At 42.5% G+C, this 23,949-nt stretch overlaps 1 protein-coding gene across 1 annotated transcript in view; it reads left to right on the forward strand.

Moving 5' to 3' along the window:
• Window positions 1-954: 954 nt before the first annotated feature.
• LOC145397960 (glutamate receptor ionotropic, delta-2-like) overlaps window positions 955-23,949 on the forward strand; it is a 167,430-nt gene continuing 144,435 nt past the window's right edge. The window contains exons 1-2 of the mRNA XM_080270936.1: window positions 955-1,045; window positions 1,413-2,449. Of these exons, the coding sequence (XP_080127062.1) occupies window positions 955-1,045; window positions 1,413-2,449 (1,128 nt within the window). The remainder of the gene's footprint in view (window positions 1,046-1,412; window positions 2,450-23,949) is intronic.

Consider the following 23,949-nt stretch of genomic DNA (forward strand, 5'->3'; position numbering starts at 1 on the left):
GTGGTTGGACTTGAACAGTCTTAGGTTAAATCTGGGGGGAAACCACTCTGGGGAAACGAGTTTCAGAGATGCAGCTCGGAGAATAAAAGAATTCTGATAGGCAGAAGTTCTGCAATATGGCAGTGTGACAGTTTAGTCATGAGCACTACGAAATGCCCGTGTAACACGGGGGAAGGAGTAGATAGGTGGCACAATGGATGCAACATCATATGAGTATTTGCTATAAAAGTAACTGAAAAATAATGGAAGGGAGGCAACATTCCTACTTACTTCTAGAGGCGGTAGTTCATTTGTAACGGCAGGGTTATTAATAATTCTACCATCTTTGATCCGAATTTTGTGGTTGTGTGGCGCAACCTCTCCACATGCATTGCACAAGAGTGAGCAATATTCGAACTGAGAGCGCAAATGACTCACTTAAATTATAGCTAACTGCTCGTCAGTGAAGAAGTTACGAACTCGGTACAATAATCCAATTTTCTTTGAAGCAGTTTTAGCAGGTGATCTAACGTGAGAGGTTCAGGTAAGGGCATTGTTAAGTGAAATACCGAGAATTTCAATACTTTTAGTGATAGGAATATTAGTAGCATTGAAGGTAAAATAGGAATCAGGCAATATCTGTCTATTAGCAATTTGTATATATTTGCTTTAAATGAGACAGTGTTATCTTGCCCCCATTCTGTGATCTTAGAGAAGTTTTAATCTATGCAGACTGCTTATACTTTGTGAATGGGTGTCTAAATGTGAATAAAATGTGAAGTGTTGAGTCATCTGCTTATGAATGGATGGGATTGTGGGTGGCAGATAAGAGATCATAATTTTGAATTAGGAATAGGGTTGGACCCAGAACTGATCCTTGTGGCACACCGGTATTAATCGAGTGAAAATTGGAATATACAGCATCTACTTTCATAATTCTGTCGCTGAGATATGAAGAAATCAGAGGAATCAAATATGATACAGGCCATTGCAAGGGAGTTTGGACACAAAGGAGCAGTGCTACACTCTGTCAAAAGCTTCAGAAATGTCAAGGGCCACTGCATGAGTTTCTCTTCCTACTGTCTAGCCAACTACTTCTAATTATTCTCTTCCTTTGTAACTTGAGCTCTCATAGTCCTTCAGAACTGCTCCTATAGTTTTAATAGTTGACACCCATGCAACACCATACAAAGCCTTATCATCTGTAACCAAGTATTCACTGTATGCACTCAATAAATTATGTTAATTCATTTATATAACAAGTGAACCACATGGACGCCTACAATTTAAATCACATTCATGTACCACTTCCGGTATGTTATTCAGATTTTTCATTTTATAATGGATTGCTGTTGCTTTAGTGCCATAAATGAAATATTTCCCCACTACATGATTGTACTAATACCACTCTATTAAAACATTCCTTCCTCCAGAGGGGGGATTACTGTTTCAGGACGCTCTTACAACGCTGGTATCGGGGTCACTAGGAGGCCACGACCTCCTGCTGATCACGGACAATTACACTCAGTCCCTGTTGGACGTGGACCGGGTGATGTCGGCAGCTGGAGCCTACCACACGCCAGTCCTCCTCGCCACCCAACATTCGATTTTCCACACCAACCATCCAGCCCACCATACCCAAGGCTCCTTCCTCACTGCCATCCTCCTCTTTCAGCACGACCCCCCCTCTTTCCTTCTTCACCTGGCAGACAACAAACACTGGAACCCCAGTTACCTCATCCTTTTTTGCCTGGACCCGCACCTCAACACCACCACCGTCCTTAGCCAGACTGTCGTCCAGCGCTCCAGGTTCATCCTCCTCCTCCAGCCAGCAGTCCAGGCCGGCCACACCCGCCTCTTCGTCTACACCTCCAGACCAGTAAACCACGAGAAACTGGGTCGGTCTGTCATCAAGACACCCATGGGAGTCTGGAGTCCTGATAAATTTCACAGCCGGCAGGCACTCTTTCCTCCTCGCTTCAACGATTTTGGAGGTCAAGTTCTGAAGGTGCCAATGGTGTGCCATGATCAACCATTCCTTTATTTGAACAAAGAAGGTAGTTGTACGGGAGCAAACTCAGATGCTGCACAGATTATAGCCAATAAACTTAACTTTCAGATGGTATACATCGAAACGAACGACTCAGTGTGGGGTGCCAAAAAGAATGGGACATGGGACGGAATGTTTGGTGAGCTGATGTATAAAGGGAAAGATCTAGTGATCAATGCACAGGACATTACTGCTGACGCAATCAGTGACTTTGATTGGACCTACCCATATTGGGAAACCAGTTTTGGAATCATTCTGGAGGTACCTCAACCATTACCCCAGTGGAGGAACATCCTTTATCCCTTTTCCCCATTAACTTGGGGTTTGGTGTTTGGCACCACGGTGGTGATTTCGTCAGCACTGGCGTTCCTCGTTCACAGACTCCATCACGTCAGTGACCCCATTGGTATCGCTTTCCAGGTGACAGACCACACAGACACAACCCCCACTTTTTTTTCTCTATGTCATAAAAAAACTAACCGTTCATTTTCAGATCTCATCTTGTGTTCCTTTGTGATCTGTTACCTAACTTGTTCTTGACAGCAGTTGTTGTATAAGTTGTTTAGCTAAAACGCTTATTTAACCAGTTGTTTGTATCCAGTGGGACCCCAGCTCTCATCCTTCATCAATTAAAATCCTTCATGATGTTCCTGTAGTAACTACACTCAGTCTGTCTCAATTTGTATGCATTCTTCCCCTTTTCAGTTAGAATAAGACACTCATTCTCTGCTGGACATGATCTCCCAGTTATTTCGTCTGCACCGTCTCACCTGCACCGTTCCATTGCCTAACGTATATATCACCAGCACTAACCTTACTTGAGAGAATAGGATTCGCCGTTGTTGCAAGCTATATATAAATTCTGTAAAACATTTTATAGACTGCACTAAGTGTACATAGTACATTTTTGCCTTATATGTTACTGTTATGGATGATTGTGTACTTTATGGCAAAATTCTTTTATATCATCATCATCATCATCATCATCATCATCATCCGGATCTCCTTTCCCATCCTAGGGCAGGGTGAAAAGTAGCAACGTCTAGACAGCTTAAGTTTGCCCAGTTCAATGGGCCACGTTTTCATTCACACATCATTCAAGTCCACGGAATACTGGCTCCATCAGATAGGCCAGAAATATTTCACCAGGTTCTGTAGCTTCACATTTATAAAGGGATAAAATTGTAGACTTCGAACATGCTCTCTTCTTGGCACAGTGTATTTCATTATGCAGTATCGTAAGTGATATGGGGAAGTTTTTGCCATGTCATTATAAATTCCTTACCAAGCCAACATTTTCACATCAGAATACTCATTCGTTAGCTGGTGAATTTCTTGTTAATCTGTATATGTACAGTATGTGGAGTAATATTATCTATTTCACCTGTTAGCATACCATGAGTTCCTGTTTCATAAGTTACCAAAATGCCTGACTATCCCCCTTTGTTGATCTTTTTGATGCAACACTAACATGAAGAGTAGACCAACATACTCTCCCAAACACTTTCCTCTATCTCATGCATTACTCTACATGTGATTTACATATCACACAACGTACCCCACTACGTCACAAGGATTGACGCCAGCAAGGGCATACGCCAAAGTCTCTTCCCCCCCCCCCCAAGCTAGTGGTGAAACTATTGAGGGGAAGCGTGGCCGGCCTCCGCCAACGTAGTTTTTGTTGCCGGAATGGAACGGGGCTGGGATCTGTGCTGAGGGTACAGGGCATTGCGGTTCCCAGGCTGCCACTTCCTCCCAAGAGAGGGACCCGAAACTGGGAGTAGCGCACCCGGAGGCTGCCCCATCATTGGGTGTATAATGTGGGGGAGTTACAGTGCCAAATCATGCTAGGAACGAAAGTGTCAAGTCATGCTAGGAGCATGTCCCTGCAACTGTCCTGGTCACGGCTGGTGGGTTATGGGTCCCGGGTCCCATGCCTCGACTTGGGACTGTGCGGGCGGGTGGGGCCTGTAGTCTGTCATTCCCTCTGTTTATTAAAAGAAAAAAAAAAAAAAAGACTCGCTGAAAATGAGAAGCTTAAGCCTGCTGATGCTAAATCTCCCAAGGGGATCAGAGTGGCATTTTGGAATGTGGGTAGTTTGAGGGGTACAAAAGGGGAAGTGGTCGAGGCGAGGAGTAGGAGGTGGGTGGGTGTTGGCTGTGTGCAGGAGGTTGGATATAGGGGACGATCAGTGAGAATGAATGCTGGTAAGGGTTGTCGATACTAGATAGTTTAGCAGGGAAGGGTAGATGGATATGGTGAAGTGGGTGTGCTGGTTACGGAGAAATAGATGGTATATATCATGAATGTAATGAGAGTGAATGAAGAGATAACAGTCGTGGAAATATTGTTCGGAAAGGTCACATTTTCATTTATATCGGGGTATGCTTCACAGGCTGGCTTGGATGATGTAGAAGGAGATATAATCTGGGATCGCTTAATAAGTGTGGTGAATGGTATGGGGGATGATGAGATTCGAGTTTTGGGAGGGAATTAAATGGTCATGTAGGTGAAGCCTCTCAAGGATATGAAAAGGTACATAGGGGATGCATATATGGTGCGGGAACTGAGGAAGGGGAAAGGATACTCGAGTCTGGGGGGGCAATAAGCATGACTGTGTGAAACCCTCATTTTATAATAAAAAAGATCCAGTGTGAAATAGTAGCCAGATAGACTATTGGCTGGTCAGGAGGGCTGATAAGAGGTTGGTGAGGGATGTTAAAGTTATAGGGAGCGAGGAGTGTGAGCAGCAACACAAAATACTGATATGTGACTTGGTGCTTAAGGAGTGGATGATGAAAAAGAGGACCTATGCAGCTAGGGGGAAATTATGGAAGTTGAAAAATCAACCTGTAAATGATGAATAGAGGGGTGGCTGAACAGGCAGCTATTGATATAAATGTTAATGAACAGTAGAGAGCTCTCAAGGACAACCTCCTGAGAGGTACTGATTCAGTGTGTGGATGGACAAAGGGCCTCCCAAGACATAAAGTAACTTGGTGGTGGGATGAGGGTGTTGAAACTACAGTTAAGAAGAAAAAAGTCTTTTCCAGGGATTAGAAAGAGATGGTAATAAAGAGCAATACTTGGCTGCCAAACTGAGGGCTAGAAAAGAGGTATGCAAGGCAAAATCTGAGTCTCAGAGACTTTTGTGGATAACCTAAATAGTGAGGAAAGGAAGGATATGATATTTAAGATGACAAATCAGATGAAAAGCAAAAATAGGGATATCATCGGTGCGCAGTGTGTAAGAATGATGAAGGAAAGGTAGTGGTGAACAGTGGGGATATTAAAGAGGCATGGAGAGAGATTTATAACCTGTTGCTGATGTGTTTGACTGGAACAGGGAAGGTTTGGAGTCACCAGATCCATTGTTTGGTCCTTGGCCCTTGAATGATGATGCTACTGTGGACAGGGCAATATGTACGATGCAGGTGAGGAAGGCAGCAGGTCTGTATGGGTTGACTGCTGATATTCAGAAGGCCTCAATAGATACAGGCGTGAGGCTAGTAACTGACTTGAAAAATACTATTATATATGAGTGTGTTGTCCCAGATGATTGGCTGAAGACTGTGACTGTAAATGTGTACAAGGGAAAGGGTGATGCCCTGGAAAGAGGAGATTATAAGGGCATAAAAGCTTCTGGTCCAGATAATGAAGGTAATGGAGAGAATTCTAGAAGGTATGATTAAAGAAATTGGTTAATGATGAGATGCTGTTTGGGTTTATGCAAGGTAAAGGGACCTCTGATGCCATATTCATTATTCGAGTCTCAGGAAAATAGATAGGAAAGAAAAGGGAGTTGTACTTTGTTATTGTAAGATTTGAATAAGGCCTTGACAGAGTCCCTATGGAGGTGAAGTGGGCAAAGAGAAAGAATGAGATTGAGGAGTCGCTGGTTAGAGTGGTTACAGCTGTGTGTGTGGGTGCTCACACCCAAGTAAGAGCGAATAGAGATTTGAATGAGTTTTTCGTGAATGTTGGTGTGCATCAGGGGTCAGTCTTGAGTCCCTTGTTTATCATGGTGCTTAAAGCCCTGTCTCGAGACTTCTGAAATTGACTCCCGTGGGGGACGTTGTATGTAAAATTATGATGTGGTATTGATTGCATAGAATGGAAGGAAGGAGGAGGAAAGATACTGTACGGTAAGTGGAAAGATGGTGTGGGGGAGAAAGACTTCAGAGTAAAAAAAAAAAAAGAAGAAAATGACGGTATCTAGGGCTGGTGGAGGTACTGTCAAAGAAGTGGGAGAATGGCCATGTGCTGTTTTTGTCACAAGGGGGAGGGAAGTAATTCCATCTTGTGTAGTGTTTGTGATAAGTGGGTGCATGAGAGTTTAGGTGGTATTAGAGGTTGGCTGCAAGATAATACTGACTCCATGCGTTCGGTGTATTGGGGAATGCAGTAAAGATTGTCATGCATGAAAGGATTGATCTTGCTGTTTAGTCTCTCGAGTATGTGGTAGAGTTTTGTTAAATTGGGAAACATGTTATGTGGTGGAGGTGAGGCTGGAGTTGGCTCTGTGGCTAGACTGAGGAGCGGTTGAAAGAAGTTAAGGGAGTTGGTGCCTCTCCTGACATCGAGAGGGCATTCGCTCCATGTTAAGAGATCTTTGTATAAGGCATGTGTTAGGAGTATAATGTTGTATGGTAGTGAGACCTGGGCAGTAAAGGAAGAGGATATTCGCAGGCTCAGACGTACAGATATGACAATGATCAGGTGGATGTGCAGTGTATCTTTGAGTGCAAGGCCTGGGGGGTTGGGGTTATGCTTATGATGGAAGAGTTAAGAGGTAGGATGGGACTAGTGTGTATTGGTGTTGTAATGAGGAGAGGTAAATTGAGATGGTCTGGCATGTGAAAAGGATGGGGATGACAACTGTGTGCAGAAAGTGAGAAGTTTCAGTGTTAGGGGTAGGGTTGTGAGAGGCTGACAAAAAAAAAAAAAAGTGGAACTACGTCACTGAGTATGACCTCAGGGATTAGGGACTGAATACGGAGGCTGCCAGAGATAGAGCAGCATGGAGAGCCGCCATTAGGTGACCAAGGCCGACGCATGCATATTTTGTGAATATAAAACACACACACACACACACACACACACACACACACACTCGCACTGTGTGTGTGTGTGTGTGTGTAATTCACCGGGTCGGTCAGGATCACTTGATGGTCGTGATGGTCAGCTTTTACCCTCCCGGAAGGGAGCTGAGAGCTCATATAGTCCGATCTAAGGGCAAGGCTGTGACCTTCACACACGCACACACCCGTCCCCTTGCTCAAGGGGGACAGTAACCACCCACTTCGTCAGTGAAACTTTTCGCAACCTGAGCGAGGCGTGAACTCCCGTCCACCAGTTGGCAAGCGAGAGCGTTACCACTGCACCAGCGAGTGTGTGTGTGTGTGTGTGTGTGTGTGTGTGTGTGTGTGTGTGTGTGTGTGTGTGTGCGCGCACTTGATGTTATATTCATAAAACATCCATTTGTGTGCGTGTGCTTCATGTTATATTCATAAAACACTCTGAGTACGCGTGCGTTTGATGTTATTTTCATAAAACGTGTGTGTGTGTGTGTGTGTGTGTGTGTGTGTGTGTGCTGGATGTTATATTCATTAATCATCCATGTGTGTTAGTGTGTGTGTGTGTGTGTGTGTGTGTGTGTGTGTGTGTGTGTGTGTGTGTGTGTGTGTGTGTGTGTGTGTGTGTGTCCTGGATGTTATATTCATTAATCATCCATGTGTGTTAGTGTGTGTGTGTGTGTGTGTGTGTGTGTGTGTGTGTCCTGGATGTTATATTCATTAATCATCCATGTGTGTTAGTGTGTGTGTGTGTGTGTGTGTGTGTGTGTGTAAAAATTAGCTTAGATAAGGTAAAAGTAGATAGGTATTATTGTGGCAAGGGGTACGATCACCATCTTCCAGCCAACCCATGTATCTGGCAGTGTTGCCTTCAAGAGCACAACACTTGCCTAGTATGAGTTTCTGTCGCAGAAATTCCTTCAGCTCAAGTCTTATGCTAATGGGTATAGTGGTGGTAATATCAACTGTGAAGGTTTGACTGATAATATGAATATATCACATAAATTGTTTAATAAAGTTATTGTTTCCTATATTAAAAAAAAACATCATCCGACGTAAATGTGTATATTTGGCTCTGTCCTGCGACCTCCTCTAGATCTGAACTCGCAACCACAGTGAATAAACAGATTCGACAAAATTCGTTTGTTACCTGGAGCGAGAGGGAGGATGGTGAGTGCCTGTGTATTTTGAAGAAATGGTTTGGGTTGGCCTGGAGTAAAGGCTGGCGGGAGGACGGGAGTTCAGGGGGTAAGAGGCCTTGAATTCTTCACTGTTAAATAGAAGATGCATATGTCGTATATATGAATGTTCCTTCTATGGAGCACTAGAACTTGCCTTGTTCTGTGATGCGAAGGTTATTTTCCATAAGGATCACTGTCGGTGGAAAAATTAATCAGGAGATAAATGCTACTGGTATAGCAAAAAACAGTGTTGAAGAAAGTAATTTGGACCATTTTCCACCTTACAGTGTCAAATTTATGAGTAATATAATCAACTTTGTTCGAATTTTTAGTTAGTTGTTTTCCGTGAGGGGCACTAACCCTCCGCCAACCCACTTGTCGTCACGTAGGGAACACGTGTTGGTAGGTTATAAGGTTACAACCCACCATTGTAAATGCTCTCCAGGTTTACAAGAAATCATTTGGCCAGCCAATCAATGGAGAGCTACCCTAAAAACAAAGTATCACTATACTACGTGGGTGGATGATGGGAGCCCCCGTCTACCATAAAAAAAAAGAATAAATAAAAAAAAAAACTACTACATGACAGTACTGTGATGTCAACTCTAACGTATGGAAGTGAAGCTTGGGCCTTGTTGGAGGGACAGAAATCAAGAGTGAAAGCAGTGGAAATGAGCTGTTTGAGAGGAGCATGTGAAGTCACATGGAGAGACAGACTGACAAATGAGGAAGGGAAGGGGCTTTGTGATGTGGATGTGGATGTGATAGGAAGCGTTAGGAGAAACACACTGAGGTGGTTTGGACATGTGGAGAGGATGCAGAGCGAGAGACTGACGAGGAAAGTGTATGTACAGAGTGGTGTGCAGGGTTGGAGGGGGGGGGGAGACCAAAGATGAGATGGAGGGATGGAGTGGAGAGGTATATGAGAGAGGGGTGTGTGAGCTGGGAGCAGGACAATGAAATGGCGGGGGACAGGACGGCATGGAGGCGATTTGTTTGTGGCCACCCGTTACGGGATTAAGGCATATGGCAATAGACGGATAGATAATCTACTTTTTGCATAGAGTCTGCAGATGTTAGTCAGAAGAACAACCTATACTTTAGAGCATAGCGTATTTACCAAAAATTATGCAGCCTGGCTGGAAATGTATTTTGTAAAGAAAGCTTCCTCTGCTCAAAATATAAACCATGTTTCACCCCGTAGCAAAGAAGTTTTCATGTGATGGATAAACTTGTCTGTTGTCAGCCAAAATAAAATTCCCCTTTACTGAGCACGATATTTACCCGTACCGCGTAAAATTATGTTGCAGTAGCAGGAATGAAACCCATATCGCACCCTTTATCGGCCTAGCATTCTCCTACGTAAACTATGGTTTTACTGTTATGCACAGCAAACACGAAAGAAGCACCCATTTATATCACGTTTACCATACTGACAACAAAAGTAGTTATCAAAACACACTAATTATCTGAGGTATGTTTCATCTCAAATTTGTGGTGTGTTCATTGCTGTTGTACTGTTAACCTCTCCCCTATCTGCTTGGCCAACTTAACAAGAATCTTTTTTTTTTTTTTTTTTCACATTACAGTAAAACCTTATGCGGAAAATAAGGTTGTACAATCGAGGTACTCGTCAGTGTCCAATTTACCTCAAGCATTTACTTACTCACCTTAAAGTTCTGGCGGAGTTGTGCTCTTCAAGGAGTATATTATAATTTGCATGTGTGTTGAGGCTTGTAAATGTCAAATATTGGCATGAATACTTATAATTATTCAATAAAGTATGCAGCACTGTACAGCAAGTTTATGATTTCGGAGTGTTATTTATGTGCAGGCACATGCGTGAGCTGGACTGGATATACACCGTGTCAGTTTATGCAGATATTGTCTGGAGTAGTTAGTCAGTCAATATTTAAACCCCAGAATACTGAAGACGACCGAGTGGCATTTTTAAAAAGTTAAGAGTACAACTGTGCATTTTTATTTTTTTTTAATAGGTCAAGTTCCAGTTTGTCAGCGTGCTTGAAAGTTTAATGCCACGCCAACTAGAGAATGATTTTTTGTGGTAAGACACCAGAAAAATGAAGGGCTTCAGTGTTATTTTTAACGTAACAGCATCGTTACCCAACTCCGAGGGCAATAAGTCTAACCCATGCACACATGCAAGAGAGAAGTGAGCTCCCTGGACAATTAAAATACACATGATATGCAACTACAGTAAGTGGCATAACCTGTAGAAAATTGTCCCTCGTGTAATTTTCTTTGATAATTCAGTGCACTGAAATGTCCATTGTGCAGTAAATTAGGAAAAGTGTTGTGAGAGAAAGTGTTTTGTTGCAGAATTTGTCCAACGACCCCCTTTATACTGAGCCATGGTGAAGAATATATATGTATATTTATATATATATTCTTTTTTATGTGCTCGACTCTGGGCATAGGTTTCACAGTCTGCTCTCAAGGCCCAGTAGTCCTCCTACATATCATGCACCTCTACATGTCACCACTTTGGCGCTAACACCTACCGTCCATATTGAATACATGCTAGGGCTGTCTCATACAGGACTGGTGTATTGGTATTAGCGGGGGTATTTTTACGACATGTCGGCGGGTCGTCTGGTAGATCGGCAAAGTCTGCATTACATGAAATTCAAATTCTTAAACTGTTCCCTGTCCCAGCGGGGATTTGAATCTGGGTCCGGTAGAACGCAGGCCACCTCTCTACCAACTGAGCCACCGCCTCCCCCAGGTTTTGGCCATGGCCAACACGAAAATTATAAAAAATATATAGAAATATTCACATGTAATGTTAGTATTTTATGTGACTTCCTCATATTAATAAAGAAAAAAAATAGTTTGTAGGCTTGAGAACAAGGTGAGAAGGATGGAGCATTCCTTGATGAGTATCGGGGTAGTAACGCAGTCACATGCTCTCATACTTCCAGCGCACACACACACACACACACACACACAAAGCATGAAACCCTGGAAAAAGGTGCTAATGTACTAATATTTGTTTAGATATGTTCTCTCTCTCTCTCTCTCTCTCTCTCTCTCTCTCTCTCTCTTCCATTTCATATGAACTCACAGAGTAAATGTTGGGTTACTTCATTGTTTTCCGAAAAGGCAGTCGTCTGAAAACAGAAAAAAAAAAATACTTATCCATACCTCCAACAGGAAAAATTGTGAATGTAAGGTTCATAACAGCATAGCTCTCCTTCAGTCCAGTACGTCTGTTATTAGTTGCAATATGAGACTGACTTATTTCATTTACCACCTCACTCATTTCCTCTTGTAACCTTACAGGTTTTATACAAATATCGTGATAAACCACTTCAGTGAAAAAGAAAGATCATGAAAAAGTTTTATACACCAAAATAAATCGTCAGTGGCACTCTCTGTAGCTTATCAACCTCATTCTCCATTTCTACTTAATCGTCCAATAAAATCACCCAGCTTGGTTTCAACGCTTAGTACAGAGTTGCTATTTATAATGCAGTATGGAAAACATATTCCTTTCAAAGACTTGTATATGAAAGAAAAACTGAGTAAATGGTTTATAAACAATTCTTCAATGTGCATCAATACTTTTTTCTTCAAACTTATATTTGTCCACAAATACTGGCTTTGTATCATTTTCGTTTGTCCCATCAGCGTTTTCATAATGTCTTTTAGTCAGTACTATACACCAAAATCGTGTGTTTGAGGGCGAGCGGGAATACTGTGGTTCTGCACATGTTTGGGACAATAAAATACAATGCCAGTGATATTCGCAGTAACAGTTTTCAAGCTTTATATTCCCTAATTCTGTTTATCATATACACATCTTGTATTGTTCATGTTCTTCGTAAAATGTTGTACGTTACGATTCACAATTAAAAACAAATATATTTCTTTAGTATTATACTGACGGAAAGCTACAATTTGTAAAATTGTTATTGCTCCATAGCCACTAGGGTAAATTCACATCTATTTGTTGCATTGTCTTTCTCGCTACTTCTTCGTTCCCTTAGTGTCTCATTCATGTCCATACCTCAGAAGACGACGGTACGGAATTGAGGGAAAATCAGGAGCTTTTCGCTTTTTAGACACCAAAATACAGGGTGGCCCATATAGAGCGTTCCAGAAGAACTCATGTGGCTGTATCATAGTGTGCTGTAGGGACGGATCAGTCGGCTAGTGTGGGTGGGGTTGTGGCAGTGAGAGGAGGAAATAAAAGAATTATACAGGATAGTTACTGATAACATCAGCTGAGGTTTCCCCACAACATATGAGAAATCGACCTTGAGTGGAAGCGGAGCCCTGTATGTGGGTCACCCCGCGTAGTGTCATTGCCATTTGTGATACCTCTTTTCAAGTCTCATATTGTCTGGTTCTCCTTTATCATAATTATAAACATCAATTTTCTCCATGCTCTTTGTAAATACTTGTACTTCATGATTTTGTAATAAGAAAATACTTATCAACAATCTATAGGTGACAACCACACGGAAGCAAAATAGTCTATCTTTCTATCTATAGCCCGACGCCCTAATCCCGCAAAGGGTGGCCGCAGACAAAACACCTCCAAGTCGCTCTGTCACCCACCATTTGACTACCCTCCCTCCAACTCACCCCCCCCCTCCCTCATATACCTCTCAACTCCATCCCTCCACCTCATCCTCGGTCTACCCCTCCCTCTCCCTCCCTCCACCTCACCTACATACACCCTCTTAGTCAGTCTTTCATTCTCCATTCTCTCCACATGTCCAAACCACCTCAGTGTATTTCTCCTAATCTTCTCAACCACATCCACATCCACCCCACAGCGTTCCTTCACTTCTTCATTCGTCAACCTGTCCCTCCACGTCACTCCACATGCTTCTCTCAAGTAACTCATTTCCACTGCTCTCACTCTTGACTTGTTCCCCTCTTGTAAGGTCCATGCCTCGCTTCCATACGTCAGGGTAGGGATCACAATACTATCATGCAGTGACTTCTTAACTTCCATACTCACCTCCCTATTTCTCATCACTGCTCTCAGTGTACCAACAACCTTCCTTCCCTGCTGTACCCTTTCACGCACTTCATCCCCCAAAGTTCCATCCTTACTCATCACACTACCCAAGTAATTGAATGCACTCACATTCTCCATATCCTCACCATCCAACCTCATTGCACACTCTGTGACTTCATTCCTCTCAAAAACCATAACTTTACTTTTGTTTACATTAACTTTCAGATTCCTCCTCCTACACACTGTCCCAAATTCATTCACCAAACCTTGCAACTCCCATTCATCTTCACTCAACAGCACTGTATCATCAGCAAACAGCAACACCGGAAGCTTCCAAATCTCACCCTCATTCATTAGAGCCACCCCCACATCCACTGCCCTACCCTGCACCTCCTTTACAACCCCATCCATGTATATATTAAACAGCCATGGAGACATCACACAACCCTGTTTCAGTCCCACCTTGAGATCAAAGAACTCACTCAGTTCACCATCCATTCGCACCGTAGCCCTAGCTCCCTCGTACATACTCTTCACAGCACTCAACAATTTCCCCTCCACTCCATATATTCTTAATACCTTCCACATACCTTGCCTATCTATTCTGTCATAAGCTTTCTCCAAGTCCATGAAGGCAGCATACACTTTCCTTCCCTTCTCTAGATACTTGTCCACTGAACATCTTAGAACAAATATCTGATCTACACACCCTTTTCCCTTCCTAAATCCCCCTTGTTCTTCTCCAACTAGCTCCTCTGTCATATGCCTAACCCTATCAATGAGTATTCTACCATATATTTTACCAGTCACACTAAGTAGGCAAATACCCCTATGGTTACCACATACTTCTCTCTCTTCTTTTCCTTTGTATAAAGGAACAATTATACCTGATTTCCAGTCCTCTGGAACCCTTCCCTCTTCCCAAGCCAATCTACACAACTTCCATATCCACTCCACAACAATCTCACCCCCATACCTAAGCATTTCACCACACACTCCATCAATTCCTGGGGCCTTTCCCAACTTAATATTCTTCATCGCTTCCACGACCTCCGCCATACTGATCTCTTCCTCCCTCCTCTCATCTCTTCTTCTCCCAGCCATTCCCCAACCACTTATACTCGCACTGTTCTCACTCTCCACATTCAACAAATCCTCAAAGTGCTCCTTCCATCTCTTCAGTTTCTCTCCCTTCTCCACCAACAATCTATTATTCCTATCTTTCACTCCCCTGCTATTTCCCCTTTCACACTGCCTTACTTTCTTTACCTCCTTCCAAAACAATTTCTTACTCTCCCTCCATTTCACACTCAGATTCCTCCCAAACTCTTCATCCACTTTCTTCTTACTCTCCTTCACCAGTCTCTTAACCTCCCTTCTCCTGCTCACATATACCTCTCTCTTCTCTCTCTCATCTTCTCCCCTACCTCTACTCGCTAACCATTCAGTATATGCCTTCTTCTTTTGTTCCACAGCTCGTTTCACCTCATCATTCCACCATGCTGTCCCTTGCACACCCTTGCATCTCCTCCTCACTCCATAAACCGCCTCACACTCTGCGCCTATCTCCTCCGTGAATATCTTACATACGTCTTCCACCCCTTCCATCTGCTCTAGCTCATACCTTCCCAGTCTTTCTTCCACTATGCTCTTATACTCTGTCATTTTCTCACTATCTTGCAATTTCTCCACTCTTCTCACAGGAGTTGCTTCCTCCTGTCTTCCTCTTCGTCTCCTCAGCCACTTTCTTTGCAGCTCTACCTTGGCCATCACTAAGTGATGGTCCGAGACTCCATTCCCCCACCCTCTCCACACTCTTGCATCCAACACTTGTCTTCTCATTCGCTCATCCACACACACGTAGTCTATCATTGCCTTTCGTTCAACGAGTTCACCATCCATCCTCCTCATTATTCTCCATGTATACCGGTGGATCATCTTATGCCGAAAGTAGGTGTTGGCTATTGCCAATCCCTTACAAGCACAGATGTCCACCAAAGCACTTCCATTCCCATCTACATCAGCTGGCACACCCCACTGACCAACCACTCCATCCACTCGTACATTCCCAACTTTGCCATTCATGTCTCCAATCAACAGCACTCTATCGCTCCTCTCAAACTTTTCCATACACGCTTCTACACTCGCCCAAAACTCATCTTTCACTCTTGCCACTCGATCCTCTGTCGGGGCATACACACATACAATCGCCCACGCTTGTATACCTACTTTCATCCTCACCCATACAATCCTTGCACCCACTGTTCCATACTCTCTTATACTCTCCTTCCACTTCTTGCTTATCATCAGACATACTCCCTCTCTTGCCCTCTCATTCTCACTGACTCCCGCACATATACCTGAACCATAATCCCATTCTCTCACCCTTTCACCTTTCCATTTAGTTTCAGTCAATCCACGTATATCCACTTTTGCATCCTCAAGCACCTGAACAATCTCTCTCTCTTTCACTTCATCATTCGCTCCTCTCACATTCCACGTTCCCACCCTAAGAATGTCCTTCGTCCGTTCCTTAGTCGTCAACGTATGGTCCGTCCGGGTCCGAGGCGCTTTGTTCGCATAGTGCATAGGCATTTAACACAAGCATGTCCACACAACTAAATAACTCTCATATCTTCAAAATTATTTGGACTATTGAATTTTACTGTTGCAGAGGAAAATAGCTTTTATGAATACAGTATTTCACTTAAGTACGTCTACTCTCTCTCTCTCTCTCTCTCTCTCTCTCTCTCTCTCTCGACGTGTTCTATTTTTGAGGTATTCGTGTGGAAATTAAGCATTTTCATGTCTCATGACATTTCATAAAAAGGTAGCTATGTCTATGGGAAAGAAATTGTATAGAAAAGTCCCCTGATGTTCAAGGTGTCAAGAAAGTTCCTGGATTTTTAAAAGTCAGTTCCGATTAGGTAATTTTTAATGCACTTTTCACCGTTTGAGCCCCACGCCAAAGAAGATGGACGTCAGATGCTGGGGAAGATACGCTTCCCTGCCTTTGTGCCTAATATACAGCAGGGGAAATATTCATCATTCCTAGTGGGTTAAACGCAAGTAATCTGACATCTTGGACTGGGAAACAGTCAATCCTAGAATCTTTCTATTTATCTATCTATTGTCAGACGCCTTAATCCCATAAGGGGTGGCCACAAGCGAATCGCCTCCATGTCGCTCTGTCCCCCGCCATTTCACTGACCTTCCCCCAGCTCATACCCCCCTTTCTCATATACCTCCCCACTACATCCCTCCATCTATTCCTCGGTCTCCTCCTCCCACTCCCCCCTCCTCTACCTCACTCACATACACTCTCCTCCTTATTCTCTGGCCCTCCATCATCTTCACATGGCCAAACCACCTCAGTGTCTTTTTCCTAACGCTATCTGTCACAGTCACATCCACACCACAACGCTTCTTCACTTCCACATTTGTCAGTCTGTCTCTCCATATAACTCCACATGCTCCTCTGAAACAACTCATATTTCCACTGCTCTCACTCTTGACCTATGTCCTTCTAACGAAGTCCAGGCTTCACTTCCATACGTTAGAGTTCGTATCACAGTACGATCAGGTAGTGACTTTTTTACTTCCATGCTCACTTCCCTATTTCTTATCCCTACTTTCAACGAATCAGCCATGTTTCTTCCCTGTTGAATCCTTTCAAGTATTTCATCCTCCAAACTTACACCTTTACTCATCACATTACTCAAGTACCTAAATGAACTCATTTATTCTATTTCCTCGTCATCCAGCCTCATTATACTCTACATTCAGAGACTTCATATCTCTCGAAGACCATAACTTTGCTCTTCCCTACTGTCACCTTTAGGTTCCGTTTCTTTTACACTCTCCCAAACTCATTCGCCAAGCCTTGCAGTTCCCCTTAATCTTCCCTAACAATACAGTATCATCTGCAAACAACAATAGAGGAAGTTTAAAACGCTTCCCTCCCACATTAGGGCCGCTCCAACATCCACCGCTCTGCCTTGTATCTCTTTTATAATCCCATCTACATACAAATTGAACAACCATGGAGACATGACACATCCGTGTTTCAAGTCAACATTCAGACAGAAACATTCAGTCAGTACACTATCCACACGCACTGCAGCCTTAGCACCCTCGTACATACTGTTCACAGCATTCAACAGCTTTCTATTTACTCCATATATTCTTAGTATTTTCCACATTCCTGTCAATCCACTTTGTTATATGCTTTCTCCAAATCCATGAAGGCCTCATACAACGTCTTTTCCTTCACTAGTAACTTTTCCACTAAAGACCTAGGTATGAATATCTGATCTACACAACCTCTTCCCTTCCTATAACCTCCCTGTTCTTCTCCAACTAATTCCTCTATTATTTCTCTAGGACAATCAGTAAAGATCCTGCCATATATTTTGCCTGTTTCGCTAAAAAGACAGGTGCCGCAATGATTACCACACACTTCTTTTTCCCCTTTTCCTTTGTATAGGGAAATAATCATACCGGACTTCCAATACTCTGGAACTCTACCATTGTCACAGGCCAATCTGCACATCTTCCATAACCATTCTGCTGCTAGCTCTCTCCGATGTTGCATCATTTCACCACACACTCCATTAATTTCTGGGGCTTTCCTCATTTTAACTTTCTTCATTGCTTCCACTGCTTCCATCCTACTGATCCTTTCCTCCCTTCTCACAACCCTCCTTCTCTCAGCCATTCCCCAGCCACTTATACTAGCATTACCCTCACTCTCTATGTTTAACAGCCCGTTAAAGTGTTCTCTCCATGTGCTCACTTTCTCTTTCTTCTCCACAATCAATCTACCATTTTTATCCCTCACTCCCCTATAAACATTTTTATCACCATGTCTAAGTCTCTTTACCTCCTACCAGAACATTTTCTTACATTCCCTCCATTTTCCTTCCAAATTCCTCATCCGCTCTTCTTACTCTCATTTACTTATCTTTTCACATCTCTCATCCTCGCTACATATAACTCTTCCGTGTCTCGACTTCCTCCATGCCTCTGCTTCCCATCCACTCACTATATGCTTTTTTTTTTTTTCTTTTGCACCACAGCTTGCCTCACCTCTTCATTCCACCATGCATTTCCTTGCATCGCCTTTCGTCTTCTCTTCATTCCACGGACCACCTCACACACTGCACAGATTTCTTCCGTGAGAATCTTGCACACACCTTCCACCTCAATCATCTGCCCCAAATCATATTTACCCAATCGCTCTCCCACTTCTCTCTTATATTTTCCCTTTTTTTCCATCCTCTTGCAACCTTTCTACCCTCCCTCTATAGACTATTTCCTCCTGTCCCTCCCTGCTTCTATTACCCCATTGTACTTGGACCTCGACTTTCACCACCAATAAGTGGTGATTAGAACGCACACCCCCCAACCTCTGTATGCTCTTGTATCCATTACATACCTTCTCATTCTGTCATCCAGCAACACATTCTCAGTCATTGTTTTCCTTTCATTTAGCTCACCACCCACCCTTCTTATCACCCACCACACATATCTGTGGATCATTTTGTGCCTAAAGAGGATATTGGCTATCACCAACCCTCCCTCCCTGCACAAATGTCAACTAGAGCACTGCCATTCTTATCCATTCTGCAGGCACACCCCACTCACCAACTATTGCATCCACCTTCACATTCCCTACTTTTCCATCCATATCTCCAATCAAAAACATTCTCATTCCTTTCAAACTTTTCCATGTATGCATCCACATTTGCCCAGAACTCTTCTCTCACTCTTCTTGCACTATCTTGTGTTAGCGCGCGCGCTCACACACACACACACACACACACACACACACACACACACACACACACACACACACACACACACACACACACACACACACACACGTTTGTATTCCCACTTTCAATCTTACCCACACAATCCTTGAACTAACTGATCCATATTCTCTTATATTTTCCTTCCATCTGTGGCACATAACAGTACATACACCCTCTTTTGCCCTGTCTTTCTCACCTGTTCCTGAGCTTATACCTCATCCATTCTCCCACTCTCTCACACTCTCAGCTCACCATTTAGTCTCAGTTAATCCACATATGTCCACTGGAATAATCTGGCATTGATTCCTGTAATTCTAGTGAGCTACCTTACGATAAGTGTCAAAATGCGAGAACCGATTCTTCTTCAGTGATTTTGCCAATATTACAGTGAACTACAGCAAGAGTGAGTAAGATGCCAAACATTGCCAGTAACATGTGCCATTTGTTGCTAGTTATGGTAAGAGAACCAAATTGAAGCCATTGGTTGGGTGTGCCAATCAGTCCTGGCTAAATAGCATTGTTGACACGCACTGACTTTGAGTCGAAGTTAGATACATAATGGGGAAGTCCTCTGCTTGCAGCTGGCGCATGGCAAGAATCGATTCCAGATTCTTTATCACAATGATCGGCATTAGCATATGTTTCAGATATGAGTGGAAGATATTTAATAAAAATATACATATATGTATATCTATCTATCTATCTATCTATCTATCTATATATATATATATATATATATATATATATATATATATATATATATATATCTGTTTAACAGAGATTTGCACTGTAGGCTTAGTTATAAAAATTTATGTTTCTGTAAGAGTTTGTTTACAAAATATATTATTATAAAGTTATTTATTAGCAGATCTATTACCTACTTAAGAAGTTCAGAATAAACAACGTTTTTTGGTTCTCGTGTTATCAGTCTCAGATTAAAGCATTTAAATTATTATACTGTCTGGGAGTGTGTTCATGGAGCTGTTCTGCTTCCTGTTAATGACAGTATTTATTTTCTCCTGAAAATCATTTCCGGAAGCAGTTCAGATGATTCCATTGACAATGACAATAGAAACCGTCTGCTCTGATTTTCCTCGATTCTTTGGCCCATCCCTACTGACGTCCAAATTCAAAGCATCTATGTGCATCTTGGGGCGGCAGTGTTTACACAGCAGAGTACAGGTAGAAAAAATTGTGGTGAATGATAGATATAAGCGACACAAGAGTCTACAATTACAAAATAAGTAATATGTAAGGGTACAGACAAAATAACGAATAAACTGTTATAATTGCTGATGGTGATCTCCTCTAAGTACATTAGCAAAATATAAGAGGCTTTGAATATTAATTACTCTGCTAAGAGCTGATCATTCAGCACTTGCAACAATGCAGTCTTCCATCCTCACCCAACTTGTTCACTTGTTAACTGATTTAATTTCCACCTTTCACCTCCTCCAGGCTTGACTGTAAGATGTAATCGACCATAAAATTAGTCTTGTTTAACGATATGACCATAATTTACATGGCAATGGACGAAATAATGACTCTTGAGGCCAACATCACATTGGTGGGAACCTACCACCACCCTCTCATCAAGCCACCACCACTGGGGTAGAGGGCGTGTCCTACCAGCAGCGATCTCACTCAAGGAACGATAACATTTCCAGACCACATTTTAAGAGGAGATTCCCCCCACCCTTCCCTTAGTACCAAAAGAGTCCTGTCTGACCCTAATAGGGCTATACTGCTACAAGAACACTTAAGACCACTGCAGGCACTACAGCCACCATCTCGGCTACTGTCACTCCCAAGTCATCATCATCATCATCATTTGGTCAGTCACTTTATATCCCTTCAGCTTCAAGCCAAATCCTCATTGAGTTGAGGGTATAGTCCCAAACCTGCAGGTGCAAAGACCACCAACTCTAACATGCAGCAGCGGAAAATCCATCCATGGCAGGTTTCCTCACAAGTACGCTTTTAATACGGTAGGTTAGATTTGGATAGCCAAGGATTTGATAGGTTAGGTCAGTTTAGGATCCTGTTGTTCAAAACTACATTTTTACCCCCCAAATTTCAACCTTGGTTATTCCACCTGAATGCAAGCTAAATTAACTTATCCTAATTATTCTGAATCACTTTTGGCAGAGAAGATACAGTATTAAGAAAATTTGCATGTGATGAGATAGATCTGCTGTTGTAGTTGGGCCTGTGAGCTACAAGGCAAACAAAATCAAGGAAAATTCGGCCTGGAACTGAAATCCAGTACCATTGGTCTTTCTCTCATCCTAATTCCTAATTTCTCTCCCTAGGGCTGCAGCTCTTGGTTTTCCAGTAAGTCTAGGAAACAGTAACTATTTTTTAAAGAAAAGCGAAATCAATCAAACTTTTTCAAGCACCCTTTTAATCAAAGTTTAATCGTATTTTCAAACTATTTTTTTGTACTTTTTTAAACTTTTTTAAAACTTAAACTTTTGAGCTGTATGGAATAGAGGATATGAAATACCATATCTTAGTGTATAAATATATTCTTACACTTTATCATGCTTGCATTCTTTACACTCCTTTGCCACTCTGGTTCATAACAAATTACAACCATTATCATCATCAGCAGCAGCCGTTTGAGTGCCTACTGCAGGACCGGCCTATCCCGACCAAAGTGGGGACGATACAGCCTTTGTATCTCTACCAAGTGGCTTAGGCTGTATGGTAGATTGTATGTAGATTGAGAGGTGCTTGTAAGTGTAATAATCGTAGTGTGGGAGTGGCATTGAATGTGTGTGTAGTCTGTGAACCAAGTGTAATCGGCCCATGCAAGCCGACTGGGTGCAAGCATACTATATGGTATGTGACACTTGTTCAACCACAGCACCCCTTATGTCCGCCAAAGCAGTTCGTGGCTGGAACAACGCTCCGAAAGTATTTTTTTTATAACTTGGGGGGCGCGAACCCTCGTTCTCCCATGCACGAAAACGCACACTTTACCACTGTACCACAGGGGCCACAACCACTATACATGTACAAGAATAGGTACTCTCTTGAAATGGAAGAAGGAGACTTTAATCTGCCCACGAAAAGTTGTTGAGTTTAAGGAGCAATAAAAGTTCAAACAAGTCATTCAGCGCTCCCCACTATCGGGGGGGGGGGAGAGCAAGATAGCTATGGTCTAAGTCCAAAACCAGTGACTTGCGATAGAAATGAAGGTCAAATTCGAACGAATCACATCAAAAACCACTGGAACCACCAAGGTTAGATGAAAAATTCCTTGTGGGACCTTTTCTGAAATTTTACCGCTATATATATATATATATATATATATATATATATATATATATATATATATATATATAGAGAGAGAGAGAGAGAGAGAGAGAGAGAGAGAGAGAGAGAGAGAGAGAGAGAGAGAGATAAATCATTTAGATATTGATAATTCGATATAGATACTGTATAGATATAGACTCTGTGGGATAAAGTAAAAGCTTAGCCTAACTGACAATGCAATATAACACACAGACTAACCTGTAATACAAAATCCTTAATAGCCTAGGCCCTAGGCTATGTAAATATCCGATATATTGCCATATTATACAAGGAGTGGCACTTGGTAGGAGAGGTAGAGGAAGGCCAAAAGAGACGTGGGTGAGGACAATGAGACGGGAAGCTGGAGATGAGTGTTGGGGAGATCTTGAGGAGTTAGCACAAGATAGGATGTGGTGGTGTGAGTTCATCGAGGCCCTATGCATCCCCGAGGGTGCCACAGGAAATGATTGATTGATTGATTGATACAAGGATTATGCCTAGGCCAGTTCTTTATTATTTAATGCTGTCTAGGGTTAACGGTCATGCATTTACCATAAACTAGTTAGCATCACAGTAGGCCGACTAGGGTTTGAAGTATGCATAGACCTAGCCTACGGTAATTATAAAGAAAAGGCGTCAACTGATTACTATTTTCTTCAACAGTAACCTTCAACACAACTATTACTCGATACACTTCTTTCGCAAATGAAAAAAAAAAAAACTCTTATACTAACCTAACCTAACCTACCCTAAAACTGAAAGTCATTTGCGACAGAAGTGTAGAGTAAAAGTTGCTTGAAGGTTACTGTTGAAGAAAATGGTCATTACCAGTTGACACATTTTCTTCATAAATACCTAGCCTACTTTGAATAACCTATCAGTGCATAGCTTAGTAAATTGCATAAGCTACTTAGGCTCTCCAAAATATATCATATACATATACAGTACACTGGCCTTGACAGGTAGCACCCTGAAAGCTAGTAGGCCTAGTCCTAGGCCTAACAGCTTCACAATTTCCAGTTCTACTGCCTTCTTCAAAGAGTCCTAAGCTACACTAACACTCAGTTCCTCACTGCAACCATTAACCAATATTATACTTATAAGCTTTAATTATACTTACGTACAGCACAGTTACATGGAGCGTGAAATACTTCTACCTGCCAATTCAGTAGCCGCCCCTGCACTGCGAGACGCTCGTTCAGGGTTGCCAACCCCTGGGCATTTCCCGCGGAAAGCAGCCCAAAAATGTCGTCAAATATACGTGGCTGTTTGATTGCATCCAGTCTCCAGTCCATTTTACTGGGAAACTGTGAACAAAGATTGAGGCTATACGTTTTGTGAAACCATCGACCAACCTACTCACGTACTGTCACGCCTGCACCGGGCACGCCAGAATCAGTAATTTATTCAATTATATCTAACAAATTGATGTTCCGGTTTACATTTTTGACGTTCATTTTCGATAACTGAAAGAGATTTAGGAAGCGACAGAAGCACGCTGGAAACAGCCCAAAAACCGCAAACCCGCGACTCCCCAAATTTACCCACGGCAGG

The sequence above is a fragment of the Coenobita brevimanus genome, chromosome 44 (genome assembly GCF_032717465.1).
Source record: "Coenobita brevimanus isolate Jiangsu-jjx chromosome 44, ASM3271746v2, whole genome shotgun sequence".
Classification (NCBI taxonomy): Eukaryota; Metazoa; Arthropoda; class Malacostraca; order Decapoda; family Coenobitidae; genus Coenobita; species Coenobita brevimanus.